Here is a 14,730-nt window from a genome sequence, read left to right on the forward strand (position 1 = left end):
ACTCATTTCACACTATGATCACTCACATGGCACAAGATTCAGAAAGACGAACCGCGACTTCCATTTTTTCGGGAGGGGCGGTTTAAGGATGTTTGTGGTTTCACTTTCTTGAGCGATCAGAGGCAGAGTAGGCCTATAGTTGGTAACTAAGAAAAATAAACAGGTCCTATTGGCCCTATTCGTCGGACTACCGGTAGGCTACTTTTTAATAAACAGAAAAGTATTGAAATCAGTCTTTTTGAATAAAATAAACACAGTATTTGTATCTTGTGACTCACTACATTTTGGTTATCAAAATGTTATGACCCCTTCCTATTTTCTTTCCAAAATGTATGCCCCCCTATATTTGGACCCCCCTCCCTTCCGAAGAAAATGCCATCCCTTTATAATATTGAAAATTATTACTCTCATAAGAAAACGGGGAAAGATTTGACGCAAGTCTAATCGGAGGTTTCTATTTTAGCTGGTTTTCAAAGCAATTAGGACGCGTTTTATACAAAAATTTGTGTTTGTCGAATGGGGGAATAGAAACTACCGAGGTCCGAGGTAATGCACTGCCAGATGTGTGATGAGTAGACGTTTCAGATATGGGGATTCCACACAAAAATGAGTCATAATTTTGAAGTGCTGTGTACCTGAACTGACAACACATGTGATTGTGCCTCGCAGCTCAGCTGTGGGAGATAAACATTGACATAAACGTTAAACATTTCCGGTAGAAATTTTAAAGCAGTGCAAAAATGTGCAACTTTTCTCTTGCGACGTTCAAAGATACATTGAGACTGCAAGCACATGATGCGGTATCTCCATGCTGTTTTCATGACTGTACAGCTCAACAGCAGCATTGATTTTGATGGACCGTGTGAGTCCGTGACCCAGGCGGTTGGGTGTGGTCGATTTAGCGCATGATATGACCTTGTTTCCGTGCTTACAATACAATACAGCATTGGCTCTTACAATAAGCCAATACAACAGTGTATGTGTGGTGTGTATGTTGTGAATAAAAACCGGGAGATTCATACATTTACATACACGACTCCATATTCATTATTCACCGGTATCTTGAACCGCGCTGTAGGTGGACCGTACAGTGAGGTTGGTGCATGTACACCGGGCATACACACTGGCCCAGCTGGGAATTTCTCCCTCTCCGTTTACACAGAACATTATTCAGTTTCAACATCTACAGACATGGCAGAAGGTTGAAGACCAAAAGAGTTCCTACCAGAGGTGTACACACGTGAGGTCAGTAGCTTGTGATGTTTGAGTGTTCACTGTTAGGATTGTGTTCATTGAGCCGTACCGACAGACACGCGACTGATTTGGCAAACTAAAATTTTGTGCTTTGTTCTGCTGTGTTAATGGAATTTCTTTGTGGTTTGAGTCAAGTACAATATTGGTATTTATTTTGATAGTGATGAATTGCTGTATGTTATGCCACATTGGAGTGACTGTGAGTAGTTCTAGTAGGACATAATTCTGCATGGATGTTTCAATATCTGCTGGATATTGGGATTGGCATATATTGCATGCACAAAATACATTTTATTAAATGTTATGATGAAGCCATCTTGCTGGTGTCATGGTAAATATATTTTAGGTTTTCACCAAGTTGTCCACTTCTAACTTTGTTTCGGCAGCACAGACATGTAATGTTATCCTTCCTCAGTTATATCATTCTGACATTTCTTCTCTACATGGAATCTATTCTCCACCAAAAAGTTAGACAATGAATAGGTGATTATCACAATTCACATAGCACCAATTCAGTTACTGGTAACTTGTAAATATTTGCGTTACAAATTTCAGGTCACATGTATCCTTTCTACATATTAAGGGGTTGTGCAATAATTATGAGTCCTGGTGGGGAGGGTAAAATGGGGGGGCAAGAAATTTTGACGAGCGAAAGGGGGGGGAAGCAATTTTGGCACACATTCTTGGGTTGCCTTTTAAATAAAAAACACTAAAAAGGCTTCTAAAGGAAAACAGTAGGGGAACCTGTACAGTGAACGGAGTGCCCATCTCTCTTTCATTGGTGATTGGGCCAGACTCATGCGTCTATGTAATGTTGCTGTAGAGTGTAGAGGGATCACTCCGGGGGGGGGGGAGTACTCAGTACAAATGACCATACAGGGATGTGTGGCTATGTGCCATAAACATGTGTAGCATTTTGGCCTTTTGGTATATCAATGACCTCTTTCCAATTTTGGTATATATGGATGGGTTTTTTTAAAAAAAAATTCTCAATTTTTGTGTGAAAATTTTGCCTTACAAAGTTTTGGGGGGAAAGTTGTAAAAATTAAGATATATATTGTGTTGAATTTGGCCAAAAATTTTAAATTTTTGTATATCAATGGGTCCAAATTTCTTTAAAAATTGGTAAATTAATGGATCCTCTTTCATATTCTCAGTGGCACACCCCTACCCAAACCAAGATTGAGTACCCTACCCCCTCCGGAGGATCGCGACACCTCCTCCACAGCGAATCGGTTACCTTCCCAATCCCAGCATTAAAGAATGCCGGTACCCATTTGTACACCTGGGTGGAGAGGAGTAATCGGGATAAAGTACCTTATTCAAGGGCACAACACGATGGGTTGATGGCAACCTTCCGATTACGAGGTGATTCATTGCAAGTGAGATATTTTGAAAAGAAATACGGCTCTATGAAGTCTATGGCACTAGCAATTAGCAAAATTACGATTTTTCCACAGATGGGTCGGAGTAGTCTTTCCGAAGCCAGTTTGGTTTCGCTCCCTGCACACAAACAGGCGGAGGGAGTGGAACCAAGCTGGCTGTGGTGAAGACTATGCGATCATGTGACCTTAGTCGATGCCTCATTCTAGAAATCATTATAGAGGTTATGCATACATGTATACGGTATATGACGTATCATACCGTAAATATGGCTTAACTTCTCAAATGACAGACTTCAAGCATGATTGCAATCTACCACAACAGTTTGTCTCGCACACATAACAAATGCACTACGATCAAATAGGTTGTTGACAACATTTGATTGAATGGACTATTGGGCCATGATTCCGGTGAAGGACACTGGTTCAAATTCTTTGTTTGGAGCCAATCAATAAAAGCATGCAGGTCCTCTATGGCTAGTGCTCAAAGCAGTTGGATTTTTCAAAGAAAATGATATAAATTTGGAAAACTGAAGCAGCATACAAGTTCTAAAAGTTCTTGTATGGAATTTCTGTTGCCTTATCCCTGCGGCCTGCGCGCATTTTGCTGCCTCGCCATTGAATTTGTGTGGCAGCACATGTACATCGCTAAATTGTGAACATTACCTCCACACCGTTGCGCGAACTTGCGCGATAGACAGTAGACACCCATAGAGTACTGAAGTGTGACGTCATAAAATTTTCTTTTTTGCATTTCAGCATTTTCATAACCATATTTCAGTAGAACATGATGAAAAACATCCACAGTCTAAATTTGGTGGGAATCAGATCATGAGGGCCCGAGATGTATGATGACCGCATGAATACCTAATTAGCCCCATTGAAATTGGTGTAAATTGGCCTGATTCATAACTGTTTGCTCCGCTTTCCATGGTTTGAATTTGGTACTTGCTGTTCAGGACAACCAGCCAGCTGAGACACCGGAAGCCATGCAAGAACCAAGATCTTGTGGCAGCTATCATATGGTGATCTCAAATCATCTATTAAATGCAGGTTTCTTTAAAAAAATGTTAAATATCAGGGCCAAATTTGTACCTATTCATATCTAATATTAAATTCTATTTTTTTTTCTTTTTAGGAATATTGATAAGCAACCAGACTGCATTAGAGTGTGAACAAAACACATTTAAATGAAGAAGCAAAGAGAACCAACAAGATCATGTAAGTCTTGTATTGACCCACAGGATCCATTCCAGTCTCTTGTTCAACTTGGAACATTACACCAGTCAAGGTTTGAAACCAGCAACTTTTTTTTCACATTTTGTGTTGAATATTTACCTCCAATTTAAATGGTGCTATATAATAAAAGTAAAGATCATGTCTTGCGCTTGCCTAAGCAGAAAGCAGACACCGTGTAATCTTGCAGTCTTTATCACTTCATCTGTCCTATATCAATGCCTACTGCTCTCTGCGAGTGTCGATGGAGTGCCTGAGGGATGGCAGCTTCTCACGGTGAGCTTTTCTCTCGGACATCACTAAATGTTGTGTGCAACCTTTGTGCTAAGAAAATCCAAGCAGTAGCTGACATGCTATTATTAACTAGTGACCCACGCCCTGTGAATACAGAGACTGTCATGGCTCTGGGGGAGTCCTACTCCAAGTGTCGAGACACTCTGATTGCACGGACTAAAGGGCTTGCTATATTGACTCGAGACGTTCGGGCTCATTTGATGAACAACCAGCTGCATGAGACATCTGAAGCTTTGCAAGAACTAACAGATCTTGTGGTAACTATCATAGAGTGCTCAAGTCATGCGGCTTATCTAGCTGCCATTTCGAAATCGGATCAAAACAAGCTGTGCCGGGTGTGATCGATAGGTACAAAATAACAAGAGCCAAATGTGATATTGAACAAGGATGTACTAGATTACAGATTACTCCGGCTGCCGAGTTATCTCCTCAAGTTGTGGTGGATGTCTCCACAGATATTGCAAAAAGTTTGACCATCCTAACCAATGCCAGTAAGCTTGCCAGTGATGCCAATGATGATCAATTTCATAAAGAACAATTCAAACTTGCGATCAAAAGTGTGACAGCTTGCACGAGCACACTACTATCAAGCATCCGTCGTTACAAGACTACGTTGGATGAACGCAGCAGGTTACGCTGCGTGTCCTTTTCTAAACCTCTAGTGCAATCATGCCAAGCGCTTGTGGACTACGCGAACTGAACCAGAGCACGAGGAACTCAAGCACAGCTAACGGAGAGTGGAAAGAAAATTCAGACTGCTATTCTAGGGGATGTATGAGCATTGCCAGTTCTTGCGCCCAGTTATGCAATGTGACGCGAGCTGCCAGTTTTGATACTGGCAACCCTGAATTGTTGTATAGAATGACCTCATGTTGTGCTGCAATCGTTGATGGTGCCAAACTATTGTCGCAGGCGCTTAGAGACAAAGCGTCCCCAAGAACGTTACCGTCCAATGTTTCTTCCAACTCGACGAATTCCCACCATACAAACAATAAAGGTACCGGTAACAATAATGGGGATCAAGGACATACAATGTAGATCTATGTAGTCATCAAAGTAATCTATTCAAGTGACATGTATACAGTATACTCTCTCCTCTGTTTTCGACTTATGGTAGTAATCATAGGCCAAAAGTAATTGTTGTGTTGTTACCAACCCTGAAACTTGCAAATGGTGTGTTACATTTAAAAATTTGTTTGTTTTGTAACATAAAAGTGTCAAAATCTCATTCCGCTAAAAATGAACATGTTTTATTGAAGGAATTGAAATAAAACTCCAAGGGTATACATTGTACACACAGTAATAAAATTACCAATTGATGACATTTGACCCGATTTTCTTTGCAGGATTTCAAAACTTCAGAGGAAAAATAAATAAAACATAAAGATCAAATTGTCCCATCAAATTTTTTACCTTGCTGCATGTATGTAGATATATTGTACACCAAGGGTTCTCAATCAGGTCCAATCTTACCTGCCGATCAATTCTGGTTGGCCATTGAACAGACTTTCTGAAATGTACATGTACAGTAAACATGGGTTTGGTCCTGGGGTTTGGTTTGAAATTGGTTCAAAATGGCCCTCTATGTGGCCCGTAAGTAAATATAATTGAGAGCCTGTGTTGTACACACACACACACTTAAGTGTGCATATGCACTGAAGATCAGGGTTGAGTAGAACAAGGACTGTGGGTGAAGTGACTGGAAACTGCTTTGATGGCTATTGTTATTGGATTATCTTTTACAACCTTCAATTACAATTGCGCGCTGAGGGCGGGAATTGCGGGATGTTCGATTTCTTATTATTTACTCATGTTTCCCTTCAAAATACCAAAGAATCATCCAAAAATTGTGCACAATTAGTATGATTTTTCGAACATGTAATATCTAGATGTAGCTTTGAAAATCATTTGCATAGGATTTGGATAAAATTTTGTGGAAATGTAGAACAAACAAATTACACATATTCCTGGAATGTGTAGGCCTACACCATACGCTTTCTGTTCCTACTGATTTTTATACTGAAATAATTCTTAAAATACGGTACAATGTTTTTGGTGATTTATGTTGGCATTTCTAGAGTCAGTTCCTTTGGTATCATGTAAGGCAAGTCATGCACTGTGTTGTAACTGTGTCGGGATTCGTACCAGGGTCTATCAATCAACATATTATGCATGCTTGCTCAATTCTGAGGATAATTTGTAAACCAGCAACTCGCGTTGTACAATGAGTGGAATTGAAGCCGTTTCCAGTCCCTTCACACACCTGTTTGTGAAGGTTATATAAATGATAACAGTATTTTATAATCACCTGTAATTTTGTTATGGTATTTTGAATCCTCCTCTTGTAGTATGATGGCAACTTTGTGACCTCTTTTGTTTACAGAAAATTATTATGGGTTGTGAGCATGGTGTTACGTAACCATGGTAACACAATGTTGAAAATTTTGCCAGCATATGTGTTTGAGCTAAATAGCTCCAGAAATCAAGACACGGGATGTTTCCTGCTTAAATTACGTATGACAACAGATAAAGATGTCGAACATTTGTGTCAGGGCATTTTGTGTAAAGCAACAAAGTGTATAGTAGCTGGAAAAATGAGAAAAAGTGTGTGTCACAAGGTTCCGCTAGCCTTCAAAAGATTTGCATCCAATCGGACACACAACTGTAAAACCTGGTCTGGAAATGCGCATCCCACAAAATTAAATATAAGATCGTACATGTACATTATGGCTTTACATGTACGTTATTGTTTGCTTTGTAAATACTCATGTTTCATATCTTATACTATGGGCTCAATACGGGAATTAAGTGAGAAATGACTTGGTGCGTTTTGAGAGGGTTTTCTAAAAAAAGTTATTTGGCGGCTTATTTTCAACAACAGAGGTCACACTGATAATAATTACCGGAAGCAAGCTAAGTAAGTTGCTGTACTTTTGTTGGATTGAGTAGCTGTAGTTTCTAACCATGCCCTATCCTTTATATCAAAGTCAATCCGCAATTCCGCATGCATATATTGCAATCACGGTGCTGGCAGAAACAAATCGTGACTGATCAATCTGCCCCCGACTATTTTCCCCGTCACCTTGAATGTTTTTTTTTTTTTGTCACCGTACCTTTGAAATACAATAGCCACACGAACAGAAAGAAAGTACCAATGCAACTACATGTATGAAGGCTACAAAAGGGGTTTGTATTGGAACATGTAGCTTACACTGTTCATCTAATCATTCTAATGAAATCATCATCAGATCTATACAGGAGAACTTTTTTTTCATATTAGGACATTTTTAATTTTTTGTATACCATAGCTCTCCTGCATGAAATTCTGGGGAAATTTTAGATATATATCAACTGTTTGGCTGTGTTATTGGATTTCCCGTAATTGTATGCCATTCAGATCAATATTATTTAAATTTTGAGCATTCTCTTAGCTAAGTCATGTTGCCGAAGTTTTGAAATGTGCTAATGAAAAGTGCTTACAAAATTAACACTTTTTGTATAATTGGCAATTGCTGTAGCCAGTGCAAATCGGGGGGGCTCAAAATATTTTCTGGCTTTCAGGGGAGTTAACCCCCTTGGGCTCCCCCTGAATGATCATTGCAGTTGCTGTGGGGCATTCAAAGCAAACTGGAAAATGTTTCATGAGCCCCTTCCCCCTTTTGATTTGCCCATGGTGGAAAAGCACACAGACATTTGTGTTGATTTAGGCCTATTAACATTAGAATTAATTGGATTGTCATCAAGGTCATTGTTTTGTGGGACAAAATACTTCGGTTATGGCCTAGAAATCTGCAACAATTCAGAAGAATGTTTCAAATGGAAATATTTCTTATTAAAATGCTTGTTGAGAGTACAACTGACATTTGTACACAGTATGTAACAATAAAACAACAGAGATGACAAAGTTCCTATTCCAGTTCCTGTATTAGTCTAAGAACATTGGCAAAATTCATAGATGCGTTGTACACATGTTTGTAGCGTAAACAGAAAGCAAGCAAAAATAATCCCATGTTAAATTGTTAATATTTTAATCAAATAAGTAAAATTAATTATGCTTTGTGATTATCTACATGTACATGTAATCTTGATGAATTAATTTAAAAATAAAAAAAAGCTTGCATTTAAAATTATTATAACATTTACTTATCTCGGCAATTTGCTAGATTCGAGAGCTTCCATAACGTTTATTAAATGTTGGGTTGAAAGTTTCATGCAATTTAGTACAGTGTGCTTTTTCATTTTAATTATATTCTCATGAAGTTCTGACTCTGTGTAGACATAGTTACACAATATGATTAAAAAGTGTGAAATTTTTTTTTTCATAATACAATACATCATACATGTATGGTACACAAAATTTGGTGTGCCTGTGCATACACTTGAAGAACAAAAGTACAGCAGATAATGTGTACATATATGATGATCTCTCATTACATCATTCATATATACCTCAAAATCAATCAGGCCCGTAATATATACATGTAATGTTCTAAAATATGCAGGGGCCCTATATTTCTTGCAGGGTCCTCAACTTTTTGTTCACAACATGGATATCAATAAGACAAACCTGGCTGGAGGCCGGAGGGCCAAAAGGTTTAGCTTTATATTTTGAGGTTTGTACATGTACATTTATGTACATAAAAATTTGTTCCAACTCAAGTGACACCTCAATGTGACTTCATGCATATTTCCTGACCATTCCAACTCTTGTATTGATTTTTCAAAATGAAATGCTAATACATGTACCTATTTTAATGCATCCAAAGGTCCAGGAAAATTAATGAGGTGTTACTGGAGATGGAATAGATATGGTATGTTACGTACATGTATGTGCATGTACAAGAGTGCCACAAACAGTAAAATCAAATTTTACCTAATGAGCATGATGAATATGATCATGGTGATGCTTTTCATTCAAGGGATATTTGTGATAAAACAACAACGCAACCATAACTCACATCAAAACATGGCAATGTCTTTGGAAAATTAAAGCACAGTTAGACAATTAACCACTTGAGTTTAAGGTTGCATTTATGAAAACTTTAGAGCCTCACATAAATTGTTGGTCTGAAGTGTATAAAACTATGTATACTGCGCCAATAAAGTATCCTTACACTTGGATAAATAATCACAATTTCAAAAGTGAACCATATTGGGGTAAATTTGATTTTTTAATAGATGCACTATCTAATCCTGCACATTATGACACCACATTGAATCCAATGTGACATCAAGAAGTAAAGTTATAAGCAATTGAATAGTCGAAGGTCCAGTTTTAAAAGTGACAAACTGGCCTATACAAGGCATAAAAAGATTCCAACATGCGCAACAAAGAGACAACACAGTTTCTTCAATGAAGCGTTATTTAAAGCAGTTTTTATTTCAGTTTTTACTTCTCTGTACTTTTCATAACTTTCATTTTATTTGTCAGTTCTTTTGTTTCAGTTTTCTTTTGTTCCTTTTGTTCTAAATTAAAGCCAAACGAATAAATTAGTCATTCACCACTCTCAAACCATATGTCTAGTCTGTGGAGTTTTGTATAGGCCAGTTTGTCACTTTTAAAACGGGACCTTCGTCTAATCAAATGCTTGTAACTTTGCTTCTTGAAGTCACATTGGATTCAATGTGGTGTCATAATGTGCAGGATTAGATAGTGCATCTATTAAAAAAACACATTTATTCCAATATTGTTCAGTTTGGAAATTTTGATTATTTTTCTAAATGTAAGGATACTTTATTGGCGCAGTATACATGTATAATGGCAAACACTTGACAAACTCGTCTGTGACTTCAAATGTTGGTAAAAATCCTTAACTTTTTTTTTTACCCAAATTGTTTTAACAACATAAAGCATTCTTCAGTAAAGTTTTCTGTTTATGAATTTTCAAAAACTAGATACAAATGTGCTGGAAACTTTTTAATTAAAAAAAAAATATTGACCAAAAATGGTAGAAAAGTGCTAAGTTTTGTAAACAAGTCATAAAAAAGCATAATTTTCACTCAAAATAAATTTGTCGTAGTCAAAAGAGTGCTTTTAAATATATATAAATTCACCATGTGTCTGTCATTCTAAATAATGCACTTTAGTAGTTATAACTCATAAGTTTCAATAATTCCAGGGTTAAGACCAACCAAATAGACCTGCTTTTTAGCTCAATTTGCACGTTTTATATGACGAATATCTAGTGCATATTTTTTTAAGATTTATTTTATCTTATTTTCTTTAAAAGTGGGTTCCGGACATATGCCATGTTTTGTTGTGATAATGGTCTGCACATAATAAGATCAAAATATATATTTAAAAATCATTAAAAATAATTTGCTATTGCAGGGGTAAAATGTTGGCGCAAATCATTTCTTGCAAAGATTCAAGATTGTGAAAAGATTTGTGTGAATTAAAGTTGATTCTTGTTAAATGTTCAAAATTTAAATAGCAGATACATGTACATTGCAAAAATCAGATTATTCCTACAAACTTCCTTGGCAAGAATCAAGATTGATTCTCACAAATTCTGCAAACCAGCATTAATTGTAACCAGTGGACCTGCTAATTATAAGGCCATATTAAAAGGCATGCAATTGGTGCAGGACTTACCTGAATTGGCGCAAAGCCTTCAGGAAGAAAAGGAAAAAAAGAGTTTTACAGTATAATTGGACCATTTATTGAGATTTTTGGCACAAATTTGCCCAGCAGCAAAATGCTAATCTTGAGGGAACACTGGTTGTAACATTCATACAAAATGAGTTGACATATTGTTAGTGTGTACAACAGATCTGATACACACTTTAAAATTTGTTTACAATATCGTTGTTGCCAGATGATATGTACATGTACAATGTGTGTACCATTAAAATCATATTAATGGTTCACTTGAAGAAAAGAAAAAAGTTATTGTTCATGTGTGTTCATTTAGTGTGTGGTTAGTTCAACAAGACTATGTTACTTTTATGTCATATAATTAAAATTACGGATACAAAAGAACCACTGAGCGAGATGGGTGTGGAACAGATGGGGCAGGTGAAGTCAAAAGTTTTCCTGCCTTTGTTGCATTTGTGCCCTATGTCTGTGGTTCTTTTTATGTACTGTACACAAAATTAATATAGATGTATATGGAGGGCTTATTTAGAAGCAGAACTGGTTTGCTATCCCAAGACATTCTGTTTGAGAAATACTGTACATCCATGAAGCTTGGATGGGTATTCTATTAACTGTCTATGAGTATGGTAAAAACTGGAAATACATAATCACAATGTAAAAGATAGAGTGTTCCTCCCACAAGCTGGAATGGTGAGTGGAATGAGTACAAATTATACATCGTTCACTAAGTGATTATATTTCGACCAAAATTTTAAGACTGTTTTATATTTGTTTTATCATTCATACATAAATTCTATTCAAGGTAGAGTAACTATAAATGTTTTCATTAACATAGCCGTATAACACCATGTTTTGCCATCGACGAGTCTAATGATCAATGACAATCAAGTTCACCAATTGACAGTCTATAATTTACGTGTGTATGAGTGATATAATATAAAACCTGAATCTTTCTGAAAAATGAAATTTATTCTAGCCAAAACTTTTATTTTTTCATAGACACAGAAAAATTAAATATGCTAAAAAATGTGAAGTATATGAAGTATGATATAAAAAAGCGCTGTGATTTATAGTGTGCTACGCACAGGCACAACGCCTAGACGCAGGGCCGTAGCAAGGTTGAAAAATGTGGGGCGGCCATCACAAATGTGGGACGGCCAAATTACAAATTTATGGCCAAATTGAAATAAAGACATAAAGAAAAACAGAACAAATTTCTCAAAAAGTGGGACGGCCATGGCATCCCCGGCCGCCCCGCTTGCTACGGCCCTGCCTAGACGTTGATCCACAAGCCTCAGCACACTTTATGCAGGGCTGTAGTTCTAATCTAAGTCCATGTCCATTATGATACTCATCATGCTCCATACATTGTTGAACACAAACTGGGACGTACCAGTAGGTCCAGTCTAGGCAGATAAGACACACTTGTGTCCTGATGGGACCAGGCTCAAACAACATTATTATACATGTTCAGGGGGATCTTAAAATACACATTATGCATTGTATACACATGGTAGCCTATACACATATACACTGTAGATAAATTTGGCACATTTTCTCATCTGGTGATGCAGTTGGAGGAGGATTATTATGCAGCTCTTGGCCCTGGCTTTTGGGAATTCTTAAAAGAAAATAATATGACAAATTATAGGAGTGCCTACATGTGCAATTGTATGTAGTCCAGCTTGCCCATCAGTGACATGAATTAATCGGAAACTTGTGTTTCTATGATAAAACAGGATATAATAAGAGTTGAACAAGTTTGTTTGCCCTGTAATTGACATGTAATCGACCTGTTGGTGTACAATGTGGAGAGTTTTGGTAATTGTTGATTTTGAAACAATACCTTGCATGTGTCAATGATGTCACATTCTTGCAATATTATGTAGATTAAATAATTGCTGGAAAATACAATTTCAGGTGGACTGGATGCAATTAATAAATGAATGAATTAAATAAAAAAAGATTGATTACATTCAAGGAAGTGATTGCCGAATAGGGTGCAACTCTACTAGTCTTATTACAAGACTGCCCCACCCCAACCCTAAACCCTAATCCTAAACTCCGTAAACGAGGACTGAATTCAAGTCTAGCAAGTTGCACCCTATTCGGTACTTGTACAAAATTAAAGTAAATGGCAAATGAATAAATGTTTTATGAATTACATGTACATGTAATATAAATTAGAATAAATTTACGTGAATTAAAAATAAATTAAGTGATGGCTCCTTTTGACTGCGCTACACCACAAATAAATGGTTTACCGTTTTGTACTACAGACAAATATTGACCAGGTGAAAGACAAATCGAGCATAGCTACATGTAATTACTTCTATATAATACACATCTGGTTTATGTGCATACAAAAGAAAATATAATTATCTTATTCATTCCAATAAGCACCCAGGGCGCTTAAAGTCATTTTGGGTGGGCGCTTATTTCGACCTGGTTTTATTTTGTAAGGGGCGTTTATTAGAGACATTCTAGTAGCTTTTCTGATGCAGAAAATGAATTGCAAGTATACACAGTTGAAATCTGTCACTTCAACATTAATGGTACCCTTTAGCAAATTGAAAATACCCAGGGTGGGCGCTTATTGGGGCATGGGCACTTATTGGAACGAATAAGGTATATCAGATTCACAAAAACAACATTTACTGTTTTCAACATAAATTAGCACCCCTCCCCTAATAAGAGCCCTCTACAGAATTTTGGGAGATACACCTGTACAGGTGCCCCCTTTTCAATGTATAAATGTGGGACCTACAACATGTACTGTATACAAATTACATCAATTGTCAAAATAAAATGAACATCTAATGCTAAAAAAATGTTTGTTTCCCGTAGGCCATGCACATTTTGTATTGATCAGTTGTACCACATTTTTATTCCTGAAATGCAGTAATTTGTTTTTTTCATGGAAATAAAATTGTATTTTACAAATGTAATTTAAAATGGACTTGACCATCAGTTTGAAATATATTGGCATGTTAGGATAAATTTTGACCTGAAAGCTAAGAATAAAAATATGTACAATTTTGCATTTTGGGTTTAAGGCCATGTACAGGAAACCCGACAGGAAACAACTTTTTTAGCCTAAACTTTCCAGCTTAGGAGTAAGATAATTTTGTCTTCAGACCACATCGCTGCAGTGATGATTACTGTGAAAAGGAATGTACAGTACAGTACGTTATTAACCCACCAATCAAGCAGAGGATAACACAATTACATGTATGAGCAAATAAAGTTGATCACAAAACCTTTTATTCATCATCTATATACTTAATTCCACACCAAAGCACAAAATCAATGCATGCATATCGCTCATCCCCCAGTTAAATTAACATAGATACACTAAAATTAGTGACAGCTAGGAGAACAAAATAATTCTGAGCAAATGTTTTTCATGCCTATTTACTGTGTATAATCTACATGTACATGTACAAATATTTATTAAATGTGTACCTTACTCACACAAAACCACTGGAATGTTTTATGCCCTATAACAAGCAAATATTGAAAAATAACAGTACTGGACATACAAATTCATAATGATTCACTGATTTCAAGCACCTTTTCCAAGAAATTGTGATTTTGGGACTTTCAGCTTAAGTCATGTACACTTTGTACAATGAATATTACACTATCTATATGATTGAATATGGTGCACACAGATGGAATGACTATGTATTGGGAAACCAGTTCAAATCAAATGAAAATGAATTTTTGTTGTGAGTGACCCCCTAACAAAAACAACACCCACCAGTGGCGTGCACAAAGGGGGGGGCAGTGCCCCCTGCTTTTGTTGGTAATTCGGGGGAAAACGCTAAAACCGCACCATACACACCTAAATCAGACTCCATTCGGGGGAACTGAACAACCTGACCTCTCCCCCACTTTAAATGTGCTGCGCACGCCACGGACACCTGGAGTGCGACTGGCAAACAGGGTCATTGTCTAATTTTC

At 36.9% G+C, this 14,730-nt stretch overlaps 1 protein-coding gene across 1 annotated transcript; it reads left to right on the forward strand.

Moving 5' to 3' along the window:
- Window positions 1-557: 557 nt before the first annotated feature.
- LOC140146065 (talin rod domain-containing protein 1-like) lies at window positions 558-6,214 on the forward strand. The gene is given in 4 exon segments (XM_072167814.1): window positions 558-1,245; window positions 3,775-4,475; window positions 4,478-4,936; window positions 4,939-6,214. Coding segments are annotated over 3 exon segments (1,068 nt in total). The 5' UTR covers window positions 558-1,245; window positions 3,775-4,132; the 3' UTR covers window positions 5,205-6,214.
- The last annotated feature ends 8,516 nt before the right edge of the window (window positions 6,215-14,730 follow it).

Source organism: Amphiura filiformis, chromosome 1, assembly GCF_039555335.1.
Source record: "Amphiura filiformis chromosome 1, Afil_fr2py, whole genome shotgun sequence".
Lineage (NCBI taxonomy): Eukaryota > Metazoa > Echinodermata > Ophiuroidea > Amphilepidida > Amphiuridae > Amphiura > Amphiura filiformis.